At 43.0% G+C, this 27,017-nt stretch overlaps 1 protein-coding gene across 2 annotated transcripts in view; it reads right to left on the minus strand.

Moving 5' to 3' along the window:
• Window positions 1–27,017, minus strand: part of AK4 (adenylate kinase 4) — a 44,021-nt gene that overhangs the window by 8,595 nt on the left and 8,409 nt on the right. The window contains exons 3-5 of one of the 2 annotated variants that reach the window (XM_037906571.2): window positions 13,172–13,291; window positions 2,294–2,466; window positions 1,279–1,397 (exon numbers count right to left, since the gene is read on the minus strand). In XM_037906571.2, the coding sequence (XP_037762499.1) occupies window positions 1,279–1,397; window positions 2,294–2,466; window positions 13,172–13,291 (412 nt within the window). The remainder of the gene's footprint in view (window positions 1–1,278; window positions 1,398–2,293; window positions 2,467–13,171; window positions 13,292–27,017) is intronic. The other variant, XM_037906573.2, reaches the window with a different exon arrangement.

Raw genomic sequence — 27,017 nt, forward strand, 5'->3', positions numbered from 1 at the left:
TGCACAGGTTTTCTTTTGTTGTGTCTCTAAACTTTTTTCTTTCTCACTGTCCAGTGCTTGAGAGGCTCTACCTAAAGAAGTTAAAAGAATCAGAAATGTTAAATTTTAAAATCTTCCAGCTTCAATCAAATACACAGCATCCCTAAGAGACAAGTAGGGATCGTTCCATTTTACAGATCGCTCCATCTCTATCCTCCAGTCAATAGATCACAATTCCTCTCAAACATCTGCTTACAGATACACGGCTATTGCAATCATGCGATTCCACCGGCACAATCTAAAGCTGACAGCTGGAGTGATCAAAGGAGAGGGGGGAAAAAGGGAACTAGACAGAAAGCACCTTTAAATAAATAAATAAATATATCTAGATTAAAAACCATACATACAATTCTTTTCTCTCAGAGACATGTGTAATAATTTGTATTCTTTATCATTTAGACGGCATCCAAAAATGTGTTAGCCACTTTCTAAACACAACACTATGTACACTGAAGAGTCAACTGTTCTTACGCAGCAGATTAAAACATAAAAACAGAGAAATGGTGAATCTCCCTATAATTAAATTTAACAGCAAAATTAGCCTCATCCTCTAAACTGAACCCAAGGCAGGCTCTGCTTTTGGCTGAAAAGAAAGAGGAAAGAGCACAGAATCTAGCTAGCCAGAGCAGAAAGAAAGGCAAAGGAATCACATCTCACTGCAGGAGTTCTGGCAGGAGAGAGATCACTTGATCATTACCTGTTAAGTTAACTCCCTCTAGGGCACCTGGCATTGGCCACTGTCGGTAGACAGGATACTGGGCTGGACAGACCTTTCGTCTGACCCAGTATAGCCATTCTTATGTACTGTAGGGCTTGAAACAGGCCCTGGCATAAGGTACAGCAGCCCTGGGGTTTGTTCTAATTTAAGGCAGCTTTTCCAGGGCTGCTCTGCAGCCAGGAATCCCCATAGCACCGAGCAGAACAGGCAGACTCCTGCTCCTAGACTCACCCCTTCCACTACCGCTACACTGCTCCTGTCCTGGGAGAGTTCTTTGGTCCACTGCAGCCTTTACACCTCCCATATGCCACTCGAGTGGGGCCCTGAATCCAGCCCCAAAAGGTATAGCATATGGCTGCTGATTATGGCCAGGCCAAAAATCTTAACACATACGCAATTTTACTTGGGAGAGACCACATCAAGATATCCCTGAGCAAGCCAAGAACAGACTTGTGGAGATGAAAACTTAGCACTTATTTTTACAGGCAGGGTCTGTATTACTTGCATGCGTTCAAACTCACTTATATAATTCTATTACTGGCTTTGCAGCTTCTTTGTATTTTCTTAGTCGAGCAGCAACAGCATCAGGTTTATCATCTTCCCGTTGAATTAATGGTTCACCCGTGATGTCATCGATCCCCTGTGTACAAGACAAACAATACATCATGAACACTGTGCCAGATTAAACCAGTGCCACACAGTGAGCCATGGGGGTTATATGGGTGTAACTGAGGATAGAATTTGGCCAGCTACAAAGAACTTGCATTCATGTCAGATGATATCACTGCAAGACACTTTACTTACTACAATATATATAGTAGATAAAAATCTGAGTTAAAGGGATAATTAACATTGATCTATGACACTAGTACTAGGGGGGAGGGATAGCTCAGTGGTTTGAGCATTGGCCTGCTAAACCCAGGGTTGTGAGTTCAGTCCTTGAGGGGGCCATTTAGGGATCTGGGGCAACTATGGGGGATTGGTCCTGCTTTGAGCAGGGGGTTGGACTAGATGACCTCCTGAGGTCCCTTCCAACCCTGATATTCTATGATTCTATGATTCTATGATCCAGTTACTGTAAGACACCTTGTATTCTCCCTTGATAACAATGGCATCTGTGTGCTAGCTTGCATAACTCCCAGGATAATCATTTGTGCCATGACTGCACAATAAAACACTGTGATATTCTGGACCACAGTAAATTATAGTAGGACATTTTCTTACCCCATGATTAACATAAATCTCATTTTCCTAAATAAATATTGTCTGATTGGAAACTGCCTTGCACACAATCTTTCGGCTGCCCCCTTAAGGCCCCCGAGCATGAAAAACCTAACTAGTTTTCTAAAACTTATCTAGCAAGAAGAATTCAACTCCCATGCATTCAGTACTTATTAGAATATAATAGGATTTCTCCCCCTAATATTTTTAAAAAGACTAATAAGGCATTCTCAAGTGGAGACATCTTCACTGATCTAGAAGTAGATTTAAATTTTCTCCAGCTAAATTAGTCTTTAATGTAGTAAATTCTCTTACATGTACATCAGGTGGGTTGAACTCCATATTATACACTCTTCCACTAGCTGGGTGAATCCAGCGAGCGCTTAGACGATCTTTTAGCGTCTCAAATGGGATGTTTAAATTGATCACTAGATCCAGGTCACAGATTCTGTCAAGTGCTTCAGCTTGCACCAGTGTCCTAGGAAAACCTGAACAGGGGATGGAGGGGAAGAGAGACGAAAAACAAAAACAAACTCATGCCATATGAACTAACAAAGGCAACTACTATTTATTGGATGGTGAAGAATAGTTTCACAATATCAGTGCTGGTGTTGAAAACCGCCAGTCCTCTGTTACAGCAAAAGCAATAAGTATCCGAGGCGTTGAATATATGTACACTTAAAACAAATTAACACAAACACAAGAATTTACACTCCATGCCTTAGACAGGCCACTTTATTGCATGCATAGTATCTGTTAATTGCTGAATTCAAGCGATACAAGGTATGTTCACCTTTAAAGCTTCATATGACCACCCTGCGTACCCAAGTTCTTAACTGTTGACTTGACTGACTACCTGCGAATAGCTCTGAAGTACAATCATCAGAATGCTGGGACTCTGATCTGGGATCAATTCCCAGCACTGCATCGGTGACATTTCGGCCAAGTCACCTAATCTCTGTGCTTCAGATTCCCATCTGTAAAACTGGGATAATACTTCCCTACTTCAGAAGGATGTTACAAGGGTAAACACATTCAATATTTGTGAAGGGAAAGCAAGCTGCATAAGTACTGAGACACGCCAATGCCAAGTATACCAGAGGCAGCAAGATCTCCAGGAGTGGGAGGGAAGGGAAGACGCCCCGGATATTGCATGTCCTATTCTCCAAGCCATGTGAAGAGGGAGGGAGGGAGGAAGGGCTGGAGGGAGTCTTGGCTCTTGTAGATATTAATTGCTCAAGGGAAGAAATGGCCCCACCTTTAGGGTCAGTCCATAGTCCCAAGAACAATACTGACGAAACAGACCTATTTCCCTCATGAAAGTTTTGTCAATCTTGAGCTGTGCAATTCAACTAGTGACGCATGCAGCTTAATGTACAAAGCATGCGGTACCACATCAGAGATGCGTGAAGTGTGCAGCTCTCAGGGCCTGGTTTTGCTTATTCATGAAGGTGTTGATCTTGCATAATCAAACTTAATGGAAGCTTTGCCACTGATTTCAAGAATCAAACTGTTGGGTCTTAATCTGGCACCCACTGGAGTGCTGAGGGTACTGAACTGCCACTGGAATCAACAGGAATTGAGGATGCACCGCACTTCACAGGATCAACCCCTAATAGTGTAAAAACTATGCAACTTAATCAGCAAGTTACACATCTATTGGACTTGACAAGAATGGAGATCAGCGACAGGTCCCCCTGGGCCAAGAAATTAAGTAATGGGATGATTAGGCCACATAACTTAATTGCCACGGTATAGGACTTATGGATTATTAATTAGTGGAGCACGCCGTTTTCCTGAGAAAGGGAATAGTAAGGAGACCTATAGATGAAGGGCACTACATGGAAAAATTACTGGGGTTCTAAGTCTTTATCTCGAGCTCCGTTTTACTTGGGGTTGAGCGTGTTGCAGAGGGACCTTTGAAGAAGAAGAAGAAGAAGAAGAGGGACTTCCCTCAGGTAACTCAGCAGTGACTTATCTGGCCATTTAAGCAGTGGTGATAAGGCTATGCATCCCCAGCCAGGCCCTCACTCCCTATCCACCCCCTGACTGCCCCCCTCAGAACCTCTGACCCATCCAACCCCCCCTGCTCCTTGTCCCCTGACCCCCCAACCCTAACCACCCCCCCCAACCCCCCCTCCCCTGACTGCCCCGACGCCTATCCACCCCCCGACTGGCCCCCTGGGACTCCCACACCTATCCAACTGCCCACCCCAGAACCATCCAACCCCCCCTGCTCCTTGTCCCCAACCACCCCCTCCCAGGACCTCCCGCCCCTAACCACCCCCAAGGACCCCACCCCTTTCCAACCAGCCCTGCTCCCTATCCCTTGATTGCCCCGCCCCCTATCCACACCCCAGCTCCCCCAGACCCCGCTGCCCCTTATCCAACCACCCCCCGCCCCCTTACCATGCTGCTCAGAGCGGCAGGAGCTCACAGCCCTGCCACCCAGCTGGAGCCAGTCACACCACTGCGCGGCCCAGCATGAACAGCGGGCCAGAGTGCGGGCAGTGCAGCGAGCTGAGGCTGCGGAGGAGGGGGGACAGCAGGGGCAGGGCTGGGGGCTAGCCTCCCTGGCCGGGAGCTCAAGAGCCAGGCAGGACGGTCCCACGGGCCAGATGTAGCCTGCGGGCCGTACTTTGCCCACCTCTGCTTTCAATGTTAGTATATGTCTAGTAAGTACACTGCCGGTGCTATACAGCTCGATTTTTGCAGGCTACAGGATATTTCCATTCCTTTGCAAATCTCATCCTGCCTCATGTATAATCAGACAGATGCAGCACAGTCATAATTTTAATTGCCGTGGTCTGAGAGGAAAAATATTTTGAAGTTCCAAGGAACGGACATGTTCAAAGGAAACCTTTCAGCCTGGCGTGCCTGCCTCCTCACCACCATGGGAGAAGTTTTCTTCACACAAAATGTCCTGGCTTCAATCATATTTGGTCCCTAGCAACAATTTCATTTAACCACACTGATTGGGATTCCTAATACCAGAGGAGTTGGTACTTACTGCTACCACAATTCTCATTCCATATGCACCTTCCCCTTGCACTACTAAAGCCGAATTCTGAGGAACTAATACCTATTCATCCAAGAGTGCTACAGTAATTGAGACCCTTCTTTCCGAGTCATATAGCCTAGCTACTTTAAAAACAAACCACACAACTAAATGTACATGCTTCATCCCTTCCCCCAGTCAGCGTTCCCTAGTACAAAACTCATTCCCAGTTATGGGCATTGAGACGTTACACTCCTTATTCTTTATGAAAATATGTTTAGGATATGGACATGACATAACTGAGATATACTTTATGCAAGATGGCTCATGTAAGATATCACTGGAAAGATTATGATTTACTGAATGTGATTATCCAATTTGTGTGTTTGTATCATTTCTGTATCTGAAATTAGGAATATTGACTATGTAACAATTACAGGTGTGTGTGTGTGTGTGTGTGTGTGTGTGTGTGTGTGTGTGTGTGTGTGTGTGTGTGTGTGTGTGTGTGTGTGTGTGTGTGTGTGTGTGTGTGTGTGTGTGTGTGTGTGTGTGTGAGAGAGAGAGATGCCCACCAGAAAACCCGCCATCACAGCCCTGATGGCCCATTAGGAAGAAACAACAAGGCTGTGAAGATACTAATCTCTCTCCTTCCTGAGACTTCTCTTGGGACTAGCTGTAAACTACTAGGTCAGGTGATCCTGCCACATGGTACTAAACACGATCTTGGACTTCTAGTAATTTTCCACTGACAGGATGGTCAAGTTTGGGAAACAAAAGGCTTCCCACCTGATGTAAATTCTATTTAAAGCTGGGAGAGAAGGCATTCCTGACTTTCCCCTCCATGGCCTACCCAAGAAGGAGGACTGCTGAAAGAACCTGAAGGGACAAGAGAGACTAACCTGAATGGAAAGGCAGGAGAGTCCAGACTGAGACGGGGTACAGTCTGTAAGAAGAAATAAACTCTGAGCTACAGAAATTCTGCATCCTGCCTAATTCAACATTTAGGGTGAGAAATTACTTTGCATGTTTTGACAGGTTTCAGAGTAGCAGCCAAGTTAGTCTGTATCGTTGTGTGTTTTGTTTTATTTGCTCAGTAATCTGCTTTATTCTGTTTGCTACCCCTTTAACCACTTAAAACCTGCCTTTTATAGTTAATAACATTTGTTTTGTTTGTTATTAAACCCAGATTCTGTAATTTCTAAGGGGGGGAGGGAGAGTAGTTGTGCATATCTTCCTCCACACTGAAGGAGGGTCCGAATGTATGAGCTTACGTTGTGCAGATTTCTCTACAGCACAAGACAATAAACCTTTGGGTCTACACTCCAAGGGAGGTGGACACCTGAGTGCTGGGGCAAGTCCCTTAAGCTGAGTCTTCCCACAGCTGATCTCAGTGTCTGTGTCTTTGGGAGGCGGGGTGTGTGTCTGTGCGCACGCACTAGAGGAGGCTTAAGAGCCAGGCTCAGCAAGACAGGTTAAAGGGGTCCCATGCTGGCAGAACTGGTGGGCTCAGTGGTATCTCAGCACATCAGGTGGCATCTTGAAGGGGGCAACCTGTCACAGGTATGATGGCAACAGATTGTGCTAAACTGCATGTATTAAGAGAGAAGTTCCACAGGCAACTATTATCTACTTAGCCATGTGATGCTGTGATTAGAGATGGGTCCAAATTGCATTGGTAAGACCTAGAGCAGATATTTTCCAAGTTTTAGGGGCAGTCAGATCTCGGGTTTTGAGTCAGACTACTCTAGCTGGGATTATGCATGTATAAGCACTTCCAAGACCGGCCACTCCTGGAAGAATGCAGGATCCAGGGGTGAGCAAGATGCAGTTCAGGGCTGGTTATAATTATAATTCCACCTTGATTGCAGGAGTGTATGAACACATTCTGAGGCACACGTCATGTATTTTATTGCAGTTCACATCTCCTAGAACTGAAAGCCACAGAGAATTAAAAAAAAGGCTTTCTAGCCTCTAGTGTATTGCGTGTTAGTGTAGATGCATTCTTCCATCTACAGAAGTGCCACTGTCACAGGAAGATAGAAAATCCAGAAGCACATGTAAGCATTTAGAGGGTTTTTTGGGGAAGGGGGGGGGGGGGGGAAGAGTCCCTGTAGGAGCTGACTTCTATAAAAAACAGTTCATCTGACAGCATGTATAATGTATTGGTAGCAAGTACAGATATAGTGTTTAATACAGCAGTTAAGAATATACTGCTAATTCACTCTTCCTCGAAGTAGACTGTATTTCTGAAATCCCATCCTGCGATGAGTGCTGGAAGCTGACCGGAGCCAGCACTCTGATCCCTTGAGCATCAGTCAGGTCCCCTGCCTAGAGGAGGCTGTTTGTGGATGTGCAAGCTAACAGGCTGATCAGGCTGAATGAGCCAATTAGTCCATTAGCTGAGAGATGTAGGGAGGCCACAGGAAGGAGTTACTGGGGGAAGAGGACCTGGGCTAGATGAGCCCAGAGATCTCAGCTAAGGGAGGCCTCTGTTCTTCTCTGGTCCTGTGAGAAAGAGCTAAAGGTAGAGAAGCACTGTAAACACTTTGTTATCACCTACACCAATCCAGTCTCATAAAGCAATGTAAATAAATCACACACATTTGCCACTTACTGGACAGCCTGAGAGGTGCCTGGGGATATGTCTACGGTGCAATTAGACACCTGTGGCTAGCCCAAGTCAGCTGACTTGGGCTAAGGGGATATTTAATTGTTGGGTAAATGTTCATGGTTGGGCTAGAGCCCGAGCTCTGGGACCCCCGGGGCCAACCCTGAACATCTATCCTGCAATTAAACAACCCCTGAGCCAGAGTCAGCAGACACGGACCAGCCACAGGAGTGTAACTGGAGCACAGACATACCCTGGGGTATCAGAGGACAGGGACGGAGCATGCCCTGTTACACACCCTTGTAGCTTCCTATGTAGAAGACTGGGTTAGTAAATAATAATATAGGATTTAGTACAGAGGATTAGGGATCTGTGCAAAGCATGCATTATACACAGCAAATTGCTTTTTCGGTATCACTCACCAACTGCTGTAGAGATTCTCACCCAAACTAGAGTAAATTTGGCACCATCATTCTCAAGGGGAAAAAAGGAAGAGTTTCTCCAAGCACTAACAGGTGTATGAGTGTGAGACTTGCCCAGAGCAAGATGGAATGGATGATAATGTGGCTGTGGGAAAAATAAGGTTGGAATTATGAAACAAATCCTTAACTGAAAAGCAAAGCCAGGAAGCATGTTGAGAAGCCATCAGATCCCATGCTTCAGGGCTTAAATCAAGTGTGCAAAACTAAGCAGCATGTATATTTTAAAAACCAGGGGTGTGGAGGATACTGTAGTGAGATGGTTTCTACAGTCATCACCAGCTCCCTGAAATCCCAACTCCCATCCCATATTCTTACAAAAGATATCACAAAGGAGGGGGCAGGGTATCAGACACCAACAGCGTGGAAACATTTCTGGAGGGCAGATGGGGCCTTTCAATCAGTTTAGGATGAGCAGCGTGGGGTGCCATATTTTGCTTAGAATAATCAAGTGTCCAGGATAATGGTATCTAGCGAGGGCAAATTGTGTATAATGAAAAATTACCTCCATTGTTGGGGTCACTAAGCCCAGTCATTCTAGGCCAGGCTTTCACCCACCTGCTCATACAGGGACAACCTCTTATTGTTTTCTCCAAGCTCAGTACCACCAGAGACACACACTGCCCCATGGCAGGGCAAGAGTCTAAGTACCTCCAAAAAAAACAGTTATGTGCCATGCTCCAGCAGTTACCAAGCACTGGATGATTTGAGATTATAAACCCCAACCATGCCTGACATTTACAGCGAGGTCAGCCATTGACACTTAAACCTGGATGCATCACATCTAGAAACCTTCCCACATGTACAAGAAGTCAGCTGACCCTCATCTTGGATCTCTGCCTATAACCCAAAGGAATACTGTGTAGCGCTATCCCTCCCAGCCTGAGAGAATGCTAAAGCCTGTTACTCTGACCACCAAGCAGTAATGATATGCTGCAATAAAAAACGATTATAAATATCTATCTCCCTGGGGCACCTCAGATCTGCAACAAATCTGCACCACTACATGTCATACCAGAGCTTGTATTCTCCAGGTACAGAGTGACATTTACTCCAGTCAGTTTTTATTGAACAAACACACACAAAATAGTGCACCTTTACGCCAAACAAAGTGAATTGTAGAACGGCTCCCTGCACCTACTCTAACGCCAGCTGTTTTTTCTGCTCTGTAGAGCACATTTTCACTAGGAGCTCCTTTCCTTTTTGGGGGAGGGGGGCAGAGAGAAAGAGACAGGGCATGTTAAATCCCAGGGCCAAGGTCATTCAGACCTTAAGGGCTGTTTTGCAGCAGCAGAGCCAATGAAGTCCAAAAGAAAGTCTGGTTTTGTGATTTGCTCCAGGATGGCATTTTGAGCCAAACAGTCCAGTCAGCTCTTTGGTCCCTCACAACAGCACAGACTAGGGAAGTCAAAATGTTGCATTGTGGCAAAGTGGTGAAAGTCAGAAGCCCAGAAATACCCTAGACGTACACAGTCAAATATTGTGTGCACACCCTTACTCTCTACACCTGTATTTAAAGCCAGGAGGTGTGACGATTCTAGAACATCAGTAGGACAGATTACCTAGAGTACAGTGACTTATGCTACAGGCAAGGAGAGTCCACTCCCCAGGATGCACTTGTGCCAAGGACAGACCGGGAAAGGAGGGAAGCTAGGATCTCAGCCCTGCTGCTTGAAGGCCTTTGTGATGTCATAGGCTGAGCTGCCTCAGTTATATTAAGTCATGTATATGTTTAAGCCCTTTAATTCTTCTCATTATTTTGCCTCCACTAGTTCCTGTGGCGAGGGGTTCCACAGGCTAGCCATATGCTGCACAGTGTACTGCAGTCTTTGTAAAGCTTACTGCCTGAACTAAATCATTCAGGAGGCGTCTCCTTGTGAGCACAATACTCATACTAATGGCATGACTGCTCTTCGTCCCCACTTCCCCAGGAAGCTATATTGGTAGTTAAAACCCCAGGAAGACCTGTTCACTTGGCAAAGTATTTACTCCCTCCAGGGGAACAGCGGACTCTTTAAATGCTCTCTTTTCTGACTTGTGCAAGTGGGTGCCACACAGGTAGGGGTGTGTGTTTTAGTGGAAGAAGTGAAAAAGCAACACAGGCAGAAAGCAGAGAAAAGGAAGAAGGAGAAACTGGGAACATATGGATTTTGTGAAGGGGCCTCAGGACTTTTAGCATCCCCCAGGCCAGAGGCAACATGGGATACTGGAGACATACATCCCCCATTCTGTCATAGGACAGTTTTGCACCTCCATTTGCAGCAGCGTTGCTTGATCTAGCCATCCAGGTATTCTTATTGATTTGTTTCAGAGTAGCAGCCGCGTTAGTCTGTATTCGATGAGCTGTAGCTCACGAAAGCTTATGCTCAAATAAATTGGTTAGTCTCTAAGGTGCCACAAGTACTCCTTTTCTTATTGATTTGATCACTCTCGTATCCGTCCTCCAGTCACTTGTTTGCACCAGCAACACAACAAAATAGACTAGCAGGATTTCAGTGCCTGGAGCTGATGCACAAGAACTTGAGATTGAAATCAACCTCTGGGTTGCAGCTAATGCAAGCAGAGAAGGAGCACAAGAAAGGGAAGCAGCAGAGACAAGGTAGCTGCAGAGGAAAGACACCGAAGGAAGCTAGGAGAGACTCACAATATGCATTTTAAAAAGTTAAATTTATGTTTGTACGGCAGCCTTGACTGGGTCCATAAATTCTCTAAGTGTCAACAAAAGCCACTGGAAGAGAAACAAGAGCCTGCAGTTCAGAGCGTTGGTGTCCTTCATAAGGAAACAAGATGATCATTTACACAAGCACCACAAACCATTCCAGTCACCTCATGGCAACATGGGCTAACACTGGTTGCTTTATTTGGAGAGACAGGAGCGCATCAACACCCAGAGAGTTCTGGCAATGCTTTATTTGCTTTTCCATGAACAGCAACATTTCAGTACAGAAATGATAAACTTCCAGTGCCCTTGTATTAATGAGGTGTAGGTCTGAGTTCTAGTTTAATGATGGCCAAATTCTGGGATTCCCAGATTAAGGAACTATCATAGGGTTTGAATGATTATGCCCACCGGAAAAGGTCATCTCTCTAGGGCAGAGATCGGCAGCCTTTGGCACGCAGCCTGCCAGGGCAAGCCCCACAGCAGGCCGGGAGGGTTCGTTTACCTGCCACATCCGAAGGTTCGTTTACCTGCCGTGTCCGAAGGTTCAACCGATCGTGGCTCCCACTGGCTGCGGTTCGCCGTCCCAGGCCAATGGGGGCTGTGGGAAGCTGCGGCCAGCACGTCCCTCGGCCCGGGCCGCTTCCTGCGGCCCCCATTGGCCTGGAACGGCGAACCGCAGCCAGTGGGAACAGCGATCAACCGAACCTGCGGACGCGGCAGGTAAACAAACCGGCCTGGCCCGCCAGGGGGCTTACCCTGGTGGGCTGTGGGCCAAAGGTTGCCGATCCCTGCTCTAGGGAATGCTCTGAACAGAGTTCAGTTCTAGTGTGGGCCCTAATCTCGAGCATATGCATTTATAAACAAACACCTAAATATAATGTAAATGAATAAGTGGTTGCTTATACTGTGCTCGTTATCATGGTGTTTGAATGCCTCTCCATTAGTCACTTTTTACATTTAAGTTAGAGATGCTCAGAAATGTTTCTTCTAAGATTCATTGAAAGAAATGGAACTTTTGCAAAAAAAAAAAACACAAAAACGTTCATTTTATCCCCTTACATCCACTTAAACTCAAGCCCACTGCTCTACTAGTAAGTAAAATCAAATATTTAGAGCAACATATAGAAGACTAAATGCAAGCAACAGTGGAGACTAGGGGCACCACAGATTTTAAAACTACACTCACTCTGATAAAACAATTCATATTTTAGGCCTGATATTTACAAAAGGCCTCTATTACAAAAGGGCTCCAGTTTTGTTGCATTTAGACATCCCGCTACTTGAGTGCTCCCACAATCGATTCTTGGTGTAAAATTTGGGGCTCAACTATTTGCAGGAACAAAAATTCATTTTCACAACCAAGAAGGCTTTTAAAACAAACAAACAAAAAAAAACACACAAAGCCAATTGTGTTCAAAGTGTTTTTAAGGGTTCTGATTAGCATACATGATGCGTGGTTGATACTTCACATGTCTATGAACAAGAAACAGCAAGTGATTTATCTTGGCTTGTGTCCAGTCACTCCCATGCACCAGTTGCTCCATGTCATGATTTGGAACAGCAGTGTGAGAGAGACTGTTTGCTGCATAAAGCTGGTCTAAGTCAAGGATTCTGACATACCTTCCCATGGGAGACTGGCCAGACACACACGCACTACTCCTCACAGGAGCGGAAGGGAAGGGGAACAAGCTAGGGGCTTGTACATCTTCCCTTCACCCCTCCCTGCCTTTTCTCTGCACAGAGCGTCACCAGCAGTGACTTCTCGTCCCTCCCCACCCCCATGAGCTAAGAGACAACTGTGACACAGAGTCCCTCAAGATTCACAGAATTTCTGGTGGCCATAGCCCATAGTTTGAAAACTGCGGACACTGGGTACAGAGACCTGACCGTTAAGGACACGAAGAACCCACAGGGGAGAAGGGAGCTGTACGGTGAATGGTGACTGCAGACATGCTCTGTAGCAGTTTGCTCTGTGACACATTGTACTAGGCACTGTTCCATGCTGTCTGACTACCATGATGGTGATGTAAAACCCCTTCCATTAGAGTGACAGTACAATGAGTGGAGCTTCTGACCTCTTGCCTAAATTAACAAAATCTTTCCTCAGTACCTGTAATCTCGCGCAAATAGGATCTGAGTTTCATTTTCAGAAGCATGAGTCTTTAAGAGGAGACCAGCTCTGAACAGCTCTGTCCTTAAAAGCTCTCAGAAGTGTTTTTGCTTTCTCCTCCACCCCTCCCTCGCTCTAAAAATATTGAAAAGCTGTGGTTGGTTTTATTTGTTTTCCTGCGAAATCGTTCTTGGGAAAGTAATGTCTTATTCAAAGAAATAGACTTCAAGACGTTGACGAGGACTGGGATTTTCAATCCCCAAAGAGCCACCAGCGCAGAGGGATACAAGATTATTGCACCCATGATACCAAATTCATGCACATCAGTTTACTGACCGTCAAGTAGCCAATGCTGAGACTGCTTTTTCTCCAGCTCCATCATCATGACACTAGTGATGACGTGATCCGGTACCAAAAGGCCTTGCTCTAAATACTGCTTTGCCAAGACACCAACTTCTATTAAAGAAACAAAACATGTTTCAATAAAAAAACAACAACAAAAAACACAACTGACACACCCCCACCCAACACACACACCTACCTTAAAATTTCCCCTTGATAACATTAATCCAGAAACCCCTCTCTAGCCTCCTTTTTGCTAATTAGCTTTGTTGGGAACACTTCCTTGTTATTGGTGACCAGGGACACTTAACAGTGCTGTGGGAAAACCTAATTTACCAGCTGTGAAGTTGTAGGCTAGGGAATAAAAGAGTGGGGCTGCCTTGAGGGACAAAGAAGGCCAGGAAAATGCCAAGTGATTGTTGGCAGTCTTTTCTTCAATTGCTTGGGTGAAAGGATGCTGTATGGATTTCTTCATTAGTGGACAGTAGAACACAGAAGTGCATTTGTGCTAAACTTTTGCAATGCTGGATGTATATGCAGAATTTTAAGAGGGACACCCTGCCAGTGTTGACCCCAAAAACTTAAATATTATATATTTATATTTTATTTTATTTTACAAATTGCCCTCTCCCTGAAAGTGGGGTTGTTGGTTTTTTTTTTTTTGGAAGGAATAATATCCTTCCCACTGCATCTGCAGCCTACGTGTAAGAACCAGAAAACAAAAGTGGCCATAAGTTTAATGATTCCGTTGAGTCATCAAGGCTCAGTGAAATAAGACTAATAATAAGCCAAAAATATGACTAATATTTTTAAAACTCTCTTTTAATAATGTAAAGTTATTATTAACATAGATAGGGACATTTAAAAATTTCTATTAAACATTTACATTGTGGTGGTGCTTAGAAGCTAACCAGATCAGGGCCCTATTGTGCTAGGTGCTGTATAAGTAGACTACAAATTTAAACCTTTTTCCTATATGCACAAGTTTATGCATAACCATTGCAATCCCTCAGAGAATGGATTTCCAGCCGAGTACTACAGGGACAATAGCAGAGGCTCCCATGAGTTTGAAAAATAATTAGAGTACTGGAACACTGCACAGACATTTTAGTAGGGTTAAACCTGTCTGAGAGTTTCCTTAATCCTATTCTTCTCGCTTCCCCCACCCCCAAAAATTAAGGATTAAAGTGGTGTTAAAAATGTGCACCATCTCTTACATAGGACTTAGAGATAGTGTTTTGTGTGCAGACTTTATGGGAATGCCTAACAAAGTGAAACATGGTTCATCAAAAATCTGAACCCACACTTAAGCTTTTACACAAAGCATTTTGTTATTGTTACTGAATTCAGAACATTGCTTTCTAGCCAAGTTTTTCTAGACCAAGAGCTTGAATTTGGAATGTGTATCTTCTCTGTTTGAATATATATACACCCAGGAATGAATAATTTTAAATACTTTTGCAACTTGACTGTTATAAGCTTCAGAAATCTCAAGAGCTAGCTCCCTTTTTTTTAAATCCAGTGTTCATTTTCAAAATCCATTGTTGTACCAGTGCAAAACTCAGTGTAGTTAGGATAATTAAATCTGAAAAGAGTCTTGCAATAGCCAAAGTCACTCAAACAGCCATCACCAACATACAATTAGATCAACAACAAGAACTTATTACTGTTGTCATTGCAAATTTGAGTATAACATTTTCTGCTTCAAAAGGGAATGCTGTTTTTTCAACTAAGTATCACAGCCTCATAGGAAACGTCAGCATGAGGTGGAACAGAGGGCAGTTAAGGCACCAGAGTGGGACCCCAAATGTCTAAGTTTAACACTAGCTCTGCTACAGACTTCCTGAGCAGCCTTGGCCTAGTCACCTAATTTCTCGGATTCAGTTCCCCATGTGGATAATATCCCTTAAGTCACAGGGTGCTGGAAGTTATAGAACATTAAGAACAGTAAAAAGTATCACTTCTTGGAATAGGAATTTCACAATTAGAATAAAAGTGCATCTCCTCCTAACCCATATTTCATAGGCTTGAAATGCCTAAGCAACAGTTGCCACCTTAAACTTCTACCAACTTTTGATCAACTCATAAATTTTCCAGTGAAGCAAGTGCATACAATAACCATGTTCAAATGTCCTTAACTAGTTTTTTTTTTAAATGGCATGAAGTACATGCGAGTTGGAAAGCTATCCCTTGACTTCAGTACTAGTGTAACTATCACAATTCAAGTGTTCCTTTTAAAGGAGGTTCCCTTACCAGCCTTGAGTTGCAACACTGTAGCCTTGCATGAGTTTGGACCTATGAAGTTTTTACCTTTTATTGGGTAGGAGAATGAGTATACCACATAGCTCTCTATCACGGAGGGGCTGAAGAATTAATTCATCTGCAAACAGCAGCCTCTGGAAACACAAATCATCTCCACCAGATTCCACCAATCCAGAAACAGAGATTCTCTAGAACCTTCATTTTCCTAACTGTGGCAAAATACTATGCCCCAAAACCAACCACACACAAGCTCAAACACAGATTGAATCTTACTGAGAATTAAGAGCAATCATCTCAAGAGCACCATAATTTTTTAAATCCTATGCACTTAGAGAGCTTAAAACCTGATATATTTAAAACAGATAGATTAATCTCTCAAACAGCAACACATTTCACCTTTCAGAGTGGTAGCCATGTTAGTCTGTATCAGCAAAAAGAAAAGAAGTACTTGTGGCACCTTAGAGACTAAAATTTATTTGAGCATAAGCTTTTGTGGGCTAAAACCCACTTCATCGGATGCATGCAGTGGAAAATACAGTAGGAAGTGTATATATATACATACGTACACACACACACACACACACACACCCCGAACATGATCTTGTGATCTGAAATAGGGCACAGGTTAAAGATTTTTAACCAGTGAATACAATACTCTATCATTTTTATCACTTGCTTTGGGTAGCATACACAGGCTTGGGTGGATGAAGACATATTTGGCTAATGCAAATATATTTAATACTGTCCAATAAGACCTCCACTGGGAACTATGTCCTGCACTTGTAGGGAATGGGCTCATTATGGAGAAGTTTCAGAGTAGCAGCCGTGTTAGTCTGTATCCGCAAAAAGAAAGGAGGACTTGTGGCACCTTAGAGACTAAGAAATTTATTTGAGCATAAGCTTATGTGAGCTACAGCTCATGAAAGCTTATGCTCAAATAAATTTGTTAGTCTCTAAGGTGCCACAAGTACTCCTTTTCTTATTATGGAGAAGGTTGCTCTCATCGACTGCTGGAGCAAACCGATGTGCTCAGTCAGTCCATCTATAAATCTCGCAACAGAGCTGGGACTAGAATTCTGCTCCTTCCGTTCCATTTACACAGGACTCAGAACTAATGGGGGGGTGGAGAGGAAGAGAGAAAACAACACTTCTTCAGCTGATGGTGGTAGCATCAGCAAGCCCTATATCCTATCTTTCAGCCAACCTCTAGAGGGCAATGTCTCACATGCACACTCACCCCTGACCGAACCAAGGTATGAATGAATTGCTTCACCAGTTTCCTTCCGTCTTTTTACCAAGTCTCTTCATCTTTTAGTCTTCTGTAGCTTTTACCAAAAAGTTTATTCGGATAGAATGTGTTTTCCACTTAACTAGCTGAAGCATTATTAAAACCTAAACACTATGTCTGGTACACAGAGTAAAGCAATTCACTTATTTTGCCTCAATATTCTTACCCCCATAGGATAGCAGTGTGTTAAAAATGGGCATTCCCCCTCTTTATTAGTCAGTGGGAAGTTTCTTACCAATTGGCTTGTGCTAATACTTTATCAGATACCATTGTTTAAAAATCAGCTTTATGAAACAAACAGTGATTGAATGCCAGTTTAAAAACAGAATTTTTTCTGGGATTTCATTTATGCACAAATGGTGTATTTTTATGAGAACCGTCAAACAATTTAAAAAAATCACATTTAATCATGAGATTAAAACAAGATGTAATTAATCACAATTTTAATTGCACCATTAAGGAATAAAAGAATGCCAATTTAAATTACAATATTTTGGATGTTTTTCTACATTTTCAAATATATTGATTTCAATTACAACACAGTACAAAAAGTGTACAGTGCTCACGTGATACTATTTATGATTACAAATATTTGCACTTTAAAAAAAGATAAAAAAATCTACAAATTGAACCATGAAGAAGTATGTGAATGTTTAGCATATCTGGCATGTAAATACCTTGCAATGCTGGCTACAACAGTGCCATGCAACCGTCCATTCTCACTTTCTGGCGACATTGTAAATACGCCAGCAGCATTATCTCCCATAAATCTAAGCAAGCTTGTTTGTCTTAATGATTGGTTGAACACGAAGTAGGCCCGAGTGGACTTGTAGGCTCTAAAGTTTTATATTTTTTTCACATAACTGCACTCAGAAATAAAGCATAATAATTCTACATTTGTAAATTGCACTTTCATGATAAAAGAGATTGCATCTCAGAACTTGAATAAGGTGAACTGAAAAATACTATTTCTTTAGTTTACTTTTACAGTACAAATATTTGTAATCAAAAATAAATACGAAGTGAGCACTGAACACTTTATATTCTGTGTTGTAATAGAAATCAATATATTTGAAAATGAAAAAAAATCCGAAAGTATTTATAATAAACAATAATAGAATACCAATTTAAATGTAACAGTGTGATTAATCACTATTTTTTTTAAAATCTAGTTTATTTTTTTGCATTAATTCCTGGAGTTAACTAGGATTAATTGACAGCCCTAATTTTTATTATTTTTTAAACAAACAAGCCTTAAAAGCCCTCCAAAGAAAAACTAGTTAATTAGGATCAATTGTATGGTTAAAACCCAGAATGAGTAAGAATCAGTGCACAGCTTTACCACCCCAGGGAGCAGGATAGGAAAGACTGCAACTCTGGGATCCCTGCTTCCACCTTGATACAATCTGGTTCCAGTGAACTCCCCACTGACCTATATAGTAGGGGGAGTACCACTCTGGCAGCAGCTGTCCTATCCACCTGTGCCCAGCGGTGCAGGTAGCCAGCACAGCAGAGTAAGCAGACTCTTCACAGGTGCACAGCAGCATTCATGATTTGGCTCCTCGAGAGGAACCTTTAAAGAAATCCTAAAGCAAAAACAGACAAGTCCAGTAGTTCAACACCTTCAATGAAGAAAGTGGTCAGAAACTTTCCTTCAGAAATGTGGAAGCTACAGGTTGAGCAAAAATTGCTAATGGGATCTTTCTATAAATAAAACCAAATAAGATTGGGTCCTAGAAATATCCTAGAATTGAGATTATTGCTGCCAAGGAACATGAGAAGACTACAAGGATGTCCAATTCTGGCATGTGAGAGTGTAGTCTTAAAAGAAACACTTGGGAACACTGTAAGGCAAAAAGTTCACTCAGACTGCAAAGATGAGTCACTGGACTGAGATACATAGGGTACTTCTCTTTCTATGCAGAAATTTAAAATAGCATGGGGAAGTCAGCTATTTGCCTGTTGTTGTAGTAACAGGGTGAGCCTGTGTAGATACAGATGACCAGGAGTGACTTTTACAATTGAAGGCAATCCATTTCTGTACTGGAATAGTCACCAGCTGTAATGAATGCATATTGCCACCATTACTGCACTGTCGTTCACTTTTCTCCCGCTTCCAAGGTCTCTAAACACATCAGAGGGAAAAACATGTGTCTTATTCAACCTGTGCACAGGCACCCCTTGGGCATGAACTTTTATCACACCCTTCTGCAAGCACATTTTTTGTTACCTGTTCACATGGTCTGCACTAAGCCAAGGGCTTGGCAAGAATGCACTTGTTGCTAGGGAGAAACACTCCCAGATTCAAAGCACTGCAGTTCCTAATATGAACTGGTATTCATAACTATGTTTATTTACTTAGCCACAAGGGGAAGTTTTCTGTACAGAACCCCACTGACTTCAGTTGCAATCTACCACCACAGAAGCAGTTGCTGGACTGGGGTCTAGGTCAGTTTCTCAAAAATAGACCAGATCAGACATGCAAAACCTGAAGTCCCTGGACATCCTTCACTCAACACTGAAGCCGTGGTCACATTCTTGTACCTGGAGCACATACAGGGACCTAGAAGACACTGCAACATACTGCAGCTGATTAATAGTCTAGAGAAATGCTGGAGGCCCCTTGTTAAAATTCCATTGCCACCATTACCTCTGTGAAAGGATGGTTAGGATGATTTCCTTGCCACTAATGGACTGCTCTTCCTCTCTGGACACTGCTAAGTCATCCCTACCAGACAGGGCTTGCCCCTGGCATTCATAACACTTCTTCTGAAAAGCAAAGGTTTTTACCTTTGGAATGAACCCAAATTGTGTTGGGTGTTAGGTATTGTATATCGACTTCTCTACAAAGTCTTCATCCCAGCCTCCTCTGAATTATGTCAATTGATTATTCTCTGTCCTCGCTCTAAAAAGCGGCCTGTTTTTCAGGAATGAAGTTTATACATCTCCAGGGAAGTTCACTTAATATGAGGTTAATTTGCCAAGTAGTGTTCTCTCCCTCCTAGGTCATGAGAAAGCATTTTTCTTTAAAAAAGGAAAAATAAATATATTCCCATAGTGATCTTCAAGGTTAGCCCAGGCAAAACTGTTGCAGCAACTGAACCTTCACCTGACAGAGGCTGTCACAGAACAAACCAAATCCTGAAGTGCTAAGACCTCCTATGAGGTATTTAGGTATCTCTGTAATTATTTGTATTATTTGCATTACAGTAGCACCTGAGATTGAGACCCCACTGTGCTAGGTGTTGTACAAATACATAGTAAGAGTCCAGTCCCTAAAGAGTTTATAAGCTAAGCAGACAATGACTGGAGAAATGGAGCTTTATTACTCTATTTTACAGATGGGGAAAACGGAAGCACAGTAATTAAGTGACTTAGCCAAGGTCACACAAGGAGTCTGTAGCAGAGCTAGGAACTGAATTCAGGTCTCCAGAGTCCCAGTCCAGTGCCTGAACCTCTCTCTTCTCCTCCTTCTTACTCCCCGCCCCCAAACCCCAATGACTTACAAAACCACATCTCACATAACTGATGAATACATCTGTAAGGAACTGGCTGGTCTGATCTCTGAAAGTCCGCAAACTCCACCTCCAAGGACAGATCCCTGGAAAGAGCCAGTAACCTCCTCTCCTTTTCCAGTTTATATAGAGCTTTTCTAGATTTGTTACAGCATACAGAGCTCTCCTGATTGAAGACACAAGTGTAAATACAGCCCTTCGATACAATATATTGCCTGAAATGTCAGCTTTATACTCCCACTGAGAAAGTTTCAAAGTTAAGTTTCTCATTTCAAACCACTCTCCCCCTGCTCTAAATATCTAAAATGCAACTTATTAATTATTTGTATTACGAGAGCATCAACCGATCAGGACCCCATGGTAATAGGTGCTGTACAAACATAGAACAAAAAGATGATCCCTGCTTGTATACTGATAATCTTGCTCTAAGAAGAAGAATATAGCAGTAGGGATATATTACCGACCACCTGACCAGAATGGTGATAGTGACTGTGAAATGCTCAGGGAGATTAGAGAGGCTAGTAAAATAATAATAGTGGGGGATTTCAACTATCCCCATATTGACTGGGTACATGTCACCTCAGAACGGGAATGCAGAGATAAAGTTTCTGACACCTTAAATGACTGCTTCTTGGAGCAACTAGTCCTGGAACCCACAAAAGGAGAGGCAATTCTTGATTTAGTCCTAGGTGGAGCACAGGATCTGGTCCAAGAGGTGGACCACTTGGTAATAGTGACTACAATATAATTAAATTTAACATCCCTGTGGTGGGGAAACCATCACAGCAGCCCACCGCTGTAGCATTTAATTTCAGAAAGGGGGACTACACACAAAAATGAGGAAGTTAGTTAAACAGAAATTAAAAAGGTACAGAGCAAAAAGTAAAATCCCTGCAAGCTTCATGGAATCTTTTTAAAGACACCATAGTAGAGGCTCAATTTAAATGTATACCCCAAATTAAAAAACATAATAAGAGATCTAAAAAAGTGCCACCATGACTAAACAAAGTAAAAAGCAGTGAGAGGCAAAAAGGCATCCTTAAAAAAGTGGAAGTTAAATCCTAGTGAGGAAAATAAAAAGGAACAAACTGGCAAATGAAGTATAAAAATATAACTAGGAAGGCCAAAAAAGAATTTGAAGAACAGCTAGCCAAAGATTCAAAAAGTAATAGCAAAAAAATAAGTACATCAGAAACATGAAGCCTGCTAAATAACCAATAGGGCCACTGGACGATTGAGATGCTAAAGGAGCACTCATGGACGAGAAAGCCATTGCAGAGAAACTAAATGAATTCTTCACATCAGTCTTCATGGCTGAGGATGTAAGAGAGATTCCCAAACCTGAGCCATTCTTTTCAGGTGACAAATCTGAGGAACTGTCCCAGATTGAGGTGTTATAAGAAGAGGTTTTGGAACAAATTGATAAACTAAACAGCAATAAGTTACCAGGACCAGATGGTATTCTCCCCAGACTTCTGAAGGAACTGAAATGTGAAATTGCAGAACTATTAACTGTAGTCTGTAACCTATTATTTAAAATTGCTTCTGTACCAAATGACTGGAAGATAGCTAATGTGATGCCAATTTTTAAAAAGGGCTCCAGAGGCGATCCCAGCAATTACAGGCCAATAAGCCTGACTTCAGTACCGGGCAAACTGGTTGAAACTATAGTTAAGAACAAAATTGTCAGGCACACAGATGAACATAATTGTTGGGGAAGAGTCAACATGGTTTTTGTTAAGGGAAATCATGCCTCACCAGTCTACTAGAATTCACTGAAGGGGGTCAACAAGCATTTGGACAAGGGGGATTCCAGTGGATATAGCGTACTTAGATTTTCAGAAAGCCTTTGATAAGGTCCCTCACCAAAGGCTCTTCCACAAAGTAAGCTGTCATGGGATAAGAGGAAAGGTCCTCTCATGGACAGGTAACTGGTTAAAAGGTAGGAATAAATGGTCAGTTTTCAGAATGGAGAGAGGTAAATAGTGGTGTTCCCCATGGGTCTGTACTGGGACCAGTCCTACTCAACATATTCATAAATGATCTGGAAAAAGGGGTAAACAATGAGGTGGCAAAACTTTCAGATGATACAAAACTACTCAAGATAGCTAAGTCCAAGGCAGACTGCGAAGAACTACAAAAAGATCTCTCAAAACTGGGTGACTGGGCAACAAAATGGCAGATGAAATTCAGTGTTGATAAATGCAAAGTAATGCACAGTGGAAAACATAATCCCAACTATCCATATAAAATGATGGGCTCTAAATTATCTGTTACCACTCAAGAAAGATCTTGGAGTCATTGTGGATAGTTCTCTGAAAACATCCACTCAATGTGCAGTGGCTGTCTAAAAAGCAAACAGAATGTTGGGCATCATTAAGAAAGGGATAGATAAGAAGACAGAAAATATCATATTGCCTCTATATAAATCCATGCTATGCCCACATCTTGAATACCGCATGCAGATGTGGTCACCCCATCTCAAAAAAAGATATATTGGAATTGGAAAAGGTTCAGAAAAGGGCAACTAAATTAGGGGCAGGGAACAGCTTCTATATGAGGAGAGATTAATAAGGCTGGGATTTTTCCATCTTGGAAAAGAGATGACTAAGAGGGGATATGATTGAGGTCTATAAAATCATGACTGGTGTGGAGAAAGTAAATAAGGAATTGTTTTTTATTCCTTCTCATAACACAAGAACTAGGGGTCACCAAATGAAATTAATAGGCAGCAGGTTTAAAACAAAAGGAAGTATTTCTTCACACAACGCAGTCAACCTCTGGAACTCCTTGCCAGAGGATGTTGTGAAGACCAAGACTATAACAGGTTAAAAAAAGAACTGGATAAATTCATGGAGGAAAGGTCCATCAATGGGTATTAGCCAGGATGGGCAGGGATGGTGTCCCTAGCCTCTGTTTGCCAGAAGCTGGGAATGAGCAACAGGGAAAGGATCACTTGATGATTACCTGTTCTGTTCATTCCCTCTGGGGCACCTGGCATTGGCTACTGTCGAAGACAGAATACTGGGCTAGATGGACCTTTGGTCTGACCCAGTATGGCCGTTCTTATGTTCTTATCATTTGACTCTGGACTATACAGCTGCTGTGAATACTGATCTAATGGTTCAGTACTAGTCCAAAGCCAAAAAAGTGTTTCAAAAGCTTAAGGCGGCATGAGAACAATGTAATCACCCAATATCTGATTTACAAAACCCAAGCTCTTGAAATGAATAGTGAAGGACATTGTAAGTTTCATACTGCCCACATAAACAACTCATCCTTAGCAAGTATACAGAAATGCAGATTTCATTTTCCAAAAGGAGGAAATAGAAAATACCATTCTCCTATGTTTTTCTCTCCATTCATTTGGTTGCTACAGGGTACATCTATATCACAAATTAAGATCGAATTGTAATGCAGGTAGGCACACCTGTGCTAGCTTTAGCACTCTAGCTAGCATGGGTAACAGTAGCAGCAAGGACTACGTTGGCTTTGCCAGGCAAGCCACCCCAATACAAGCCAGCCAGGGACCCTAGGTACATACTCAGGTTGGTAGCCCATGAGCAGAGATTAATAAGGCTGGGATCTTCACTACTACTGTTACCCGCACTAACCACATTAAAGCTACCATGGGTATACCTTCCTAAACTGCAATTACACCTTAACTTGCACTGTAGATGTAGCCAGAGACTCCCGTCATGCTTTCAAGTAATGGCAGTATGTTAAAGTAATCTTTGGCCTTGAAAGCGGTACACCTCAGTACAGCTCCTTAGCTGCCTGGCAGCGAGGTTCACCTTCAGGGATGTTTTAAACAATGGAAGAGAATCCCTTCCCCAGCACCTGTCAGTTGGCATGCGCTGAAAAAAAGAGTCCAGGCTCAATAACCGAACCTCCAATGTGACAATTTGGGATTTGCCCTTGATAGAGAAGCTGTGGCCTGTAATAATGTGCAACATTTACATTCATATGTTCAGAAGTGACTCATGCAACCCGGTTTGTAGTCATTGGTCAGACTGCCTTAAAAGGGAAGGCGCAGGGAGCAGCAGCGTGCTGCTGGCGTCCCTGACCACACTAACCTTCCAGAGGAACAGCCCATCATTAAGAGGATTAACAAAACCTAAGCAGTGCATACAAATTAAGATTCTTCCCTCACAACTTCCTCAATGTCACTGCCCCATCTCCCTCCTCCAGTCACAAGGCACCCTCTTCCCCCTCCCCCAACCAGATCACACATTTGTCAAAACCAGGGCTGTGGTAGCAAACCTGTAACATTTCTTGCCAATAGATCTTGGGTTTCCAGCCAAGGCTGCTGGTATTGAAATGAAAACAAGACAAGAGAGTGAGAAAGTCACTGCTGTATTGGCTCATGGAGAATATATTTCCAAACACATAGACTCTGAGAAAGTGTGATCTTCACGGCACAGCTGCTGCAAAGTTCTGGAGTGCCCAGCTGCTAGGAAACTGGCATGGATGAAAAAAAAAAAATGCAGCACAGTCCTCAAGGAAAAGCCAAATGGGAAGGGTTTTAATTTTTCAACAGCCCTCCAGTTATCTTCCCATGGCCAGATTTCTCAAGATAAGCTCATACTTTCCCCTGTACAAAGTAACCTTTTACATGATTTCTTGTTTATACTTCATCTAAATTACCTAACGTTAACGAAGAAAAGAGTTAATTCAACACTAGCAACAGTTAACTGTGTACTAAGACGGTTAAGTTATAACAATGACGGCCAACTTTCTGAGGCCAGAAGTCGTGCTTAGGATTTTAAAGACACCTGAAGTCATCTACCCCAAGGGCCTATGCTCCCCACCTCTTATGGGCATGGAGAAAGTCACAGACTTGTGTGTTCTGGAATCATTGCCATGGCAGGCTACTAGATTGTTCTAAACCCCCAGAAAGCGCCACACAGATGATCCACTAAGTAGTCTCAGTCATGGGTTTAGCGTGGAGGGGGGATAAGCTAAACGGAAAGAAAAGCGAAGGGAGTGGGGACATTAAAGGGAAGGGTTTATGGGGACAGGATAGAAGAGGGTAAGAGGGGCAGGTGTGGAGTGCAGTCAAAGTGAAGAAACTGTAAGGGAAGATGGGAGAGGGCTGGGCAGACAGCCAATCAGTACAGGGCAGAGAAAGTCCAGTCAAGGCTGTAGAAAGTTCTCCGAATGTCCAAATGTCTCTGCTTTGGCTGCGCTGCTCCTACCTGCTGTAGTCTCCAGCTCCCTAAGTAAGAGGTCTATGACCCCCGGGGATTAAGAAAACACAAAGGTGGTACAGAGCCAACCCAGCCCCTCCAGCTCCTGTGCCAAATACAGCTCAACCTGAGCCGAGACTCTAGCCCAGAGTTTCTGACTTTGATATTGAGATACAGAGTCAGGCACTTCACAGTTTGGATACTGCTTGTTTGTTTTTTTAATACCAGTAAAACAAAAAACCATGGAGGTGGGAACTGACTAAACCAATGTCAAGTTACAAAATCCATAACATCTTCATCCCTGAGTCAGAGATTAGTAGAATGAAGGTATTTATTTACTATCTTCCCAGGAGGTGATGAGGACTCCGGTTGTACAACATTGTATCTCTTCAGATTTAAAATGACACAGATCAAGTAATGCCTGTGACCCAGCTTCAGGTGCCCTTGCCACAAGTTAAAGTTACCTTTGTAGCACATTCCCACCTCTAGGACAGGTTTTGCTGCCTGTAGTTACCTGAGCAACTCAAGATCTCCCCTCTCCGATTCCTAAAGCAAATCCCACCCCGACCTCTCAGCCCTCCACCCAAAGCCTGGTCAACTAGAGGAGACTTTGGACCACACGTGAAGGTCAACAAGTTCCAGCTATTTCAGACCGGGGAAGTGAATTCTGTATTTGAGGGGCCCTCACAAAGCATGTCCTGTCACCAGGTCCCTCTTCTGTAGGGAGCGGGACACAGGTGCCTCTGCTGATCTCTCCTGCAGCAACATCAGATGTGGGTTTATTGACATAGCTGCCGTGAACTCAGAACCAAACCAAGCAACCCCTTCTTTTACTGCCCAAATTGAAAGCCTTGGTAGTAGGCAAATATCTCAATTAAATACCCTAGCTGCCGCCCTCATCTCACCATAGTCATTTCAGCTTTATCTAGATTAATCCTCAGCCTACTTGCTCTCATCAAGACAGTGGGAAAGTCATTCAACAGCACCCCGGATTTGAGGAGACAGATGACCGCTGTAGTCTAGCAAAACATGTGCTTAACTTTAAACACATGAACAGTCCCCCTGAAGCGGATGAGTGCTCAGCACTTCCAAAAAGTCGGGCCACTTATTTTAGGAGCCAAACTGTCGGTTTGTATTTTTAAAAATCTTGGCTCCAGGGTCATTAATTTCTTCAGAAAATGCCACAAGCTAAGTATTACCAACTTAACTGAGGTTTATGAACTATTGCAGATTCACAGCATAAAGACAGTTAACCAGATTCATGATGCAGGAAGCATATCCTCTTTCATACAGAGGATATTTTCTAAACTCGTAAGTGGACTTTATAAACAAGTTTACAAGCCAGTGAACAAGTAGTTACACATTTTCTGGGTTAATAAGTGCTATCTAGTACAACAGTCAGACCAATAAGGTTTATATAAAACCGTTTACTCTCAAATCATTATTTAAAGACTTCAGTAACACAGCCAGAGATTGTAGGTCTATTTTCAGGAGTGGGTGGGCAAGGTTCTGTGGTCTGCGATGTGCAGGAGGTCAGATTAGATTATCATAATGGCTCCTTCTGGCCTTAAAGTCTATGAGTCTAT

This window comes from Chelonia mydas, chromosome 8, assembly GCF_015237465.2.
Source record: "Chelonia mydas isolate rCheMyd1 chromosome 8, rCheMyd1.pri.v2, whole genome shotgun sequence".
Lineage (NCBI taxonomy): Eukaryota > Metazoa > Chordata > Testudines > Cheloniidae > Chelonia > Chelonia mydas.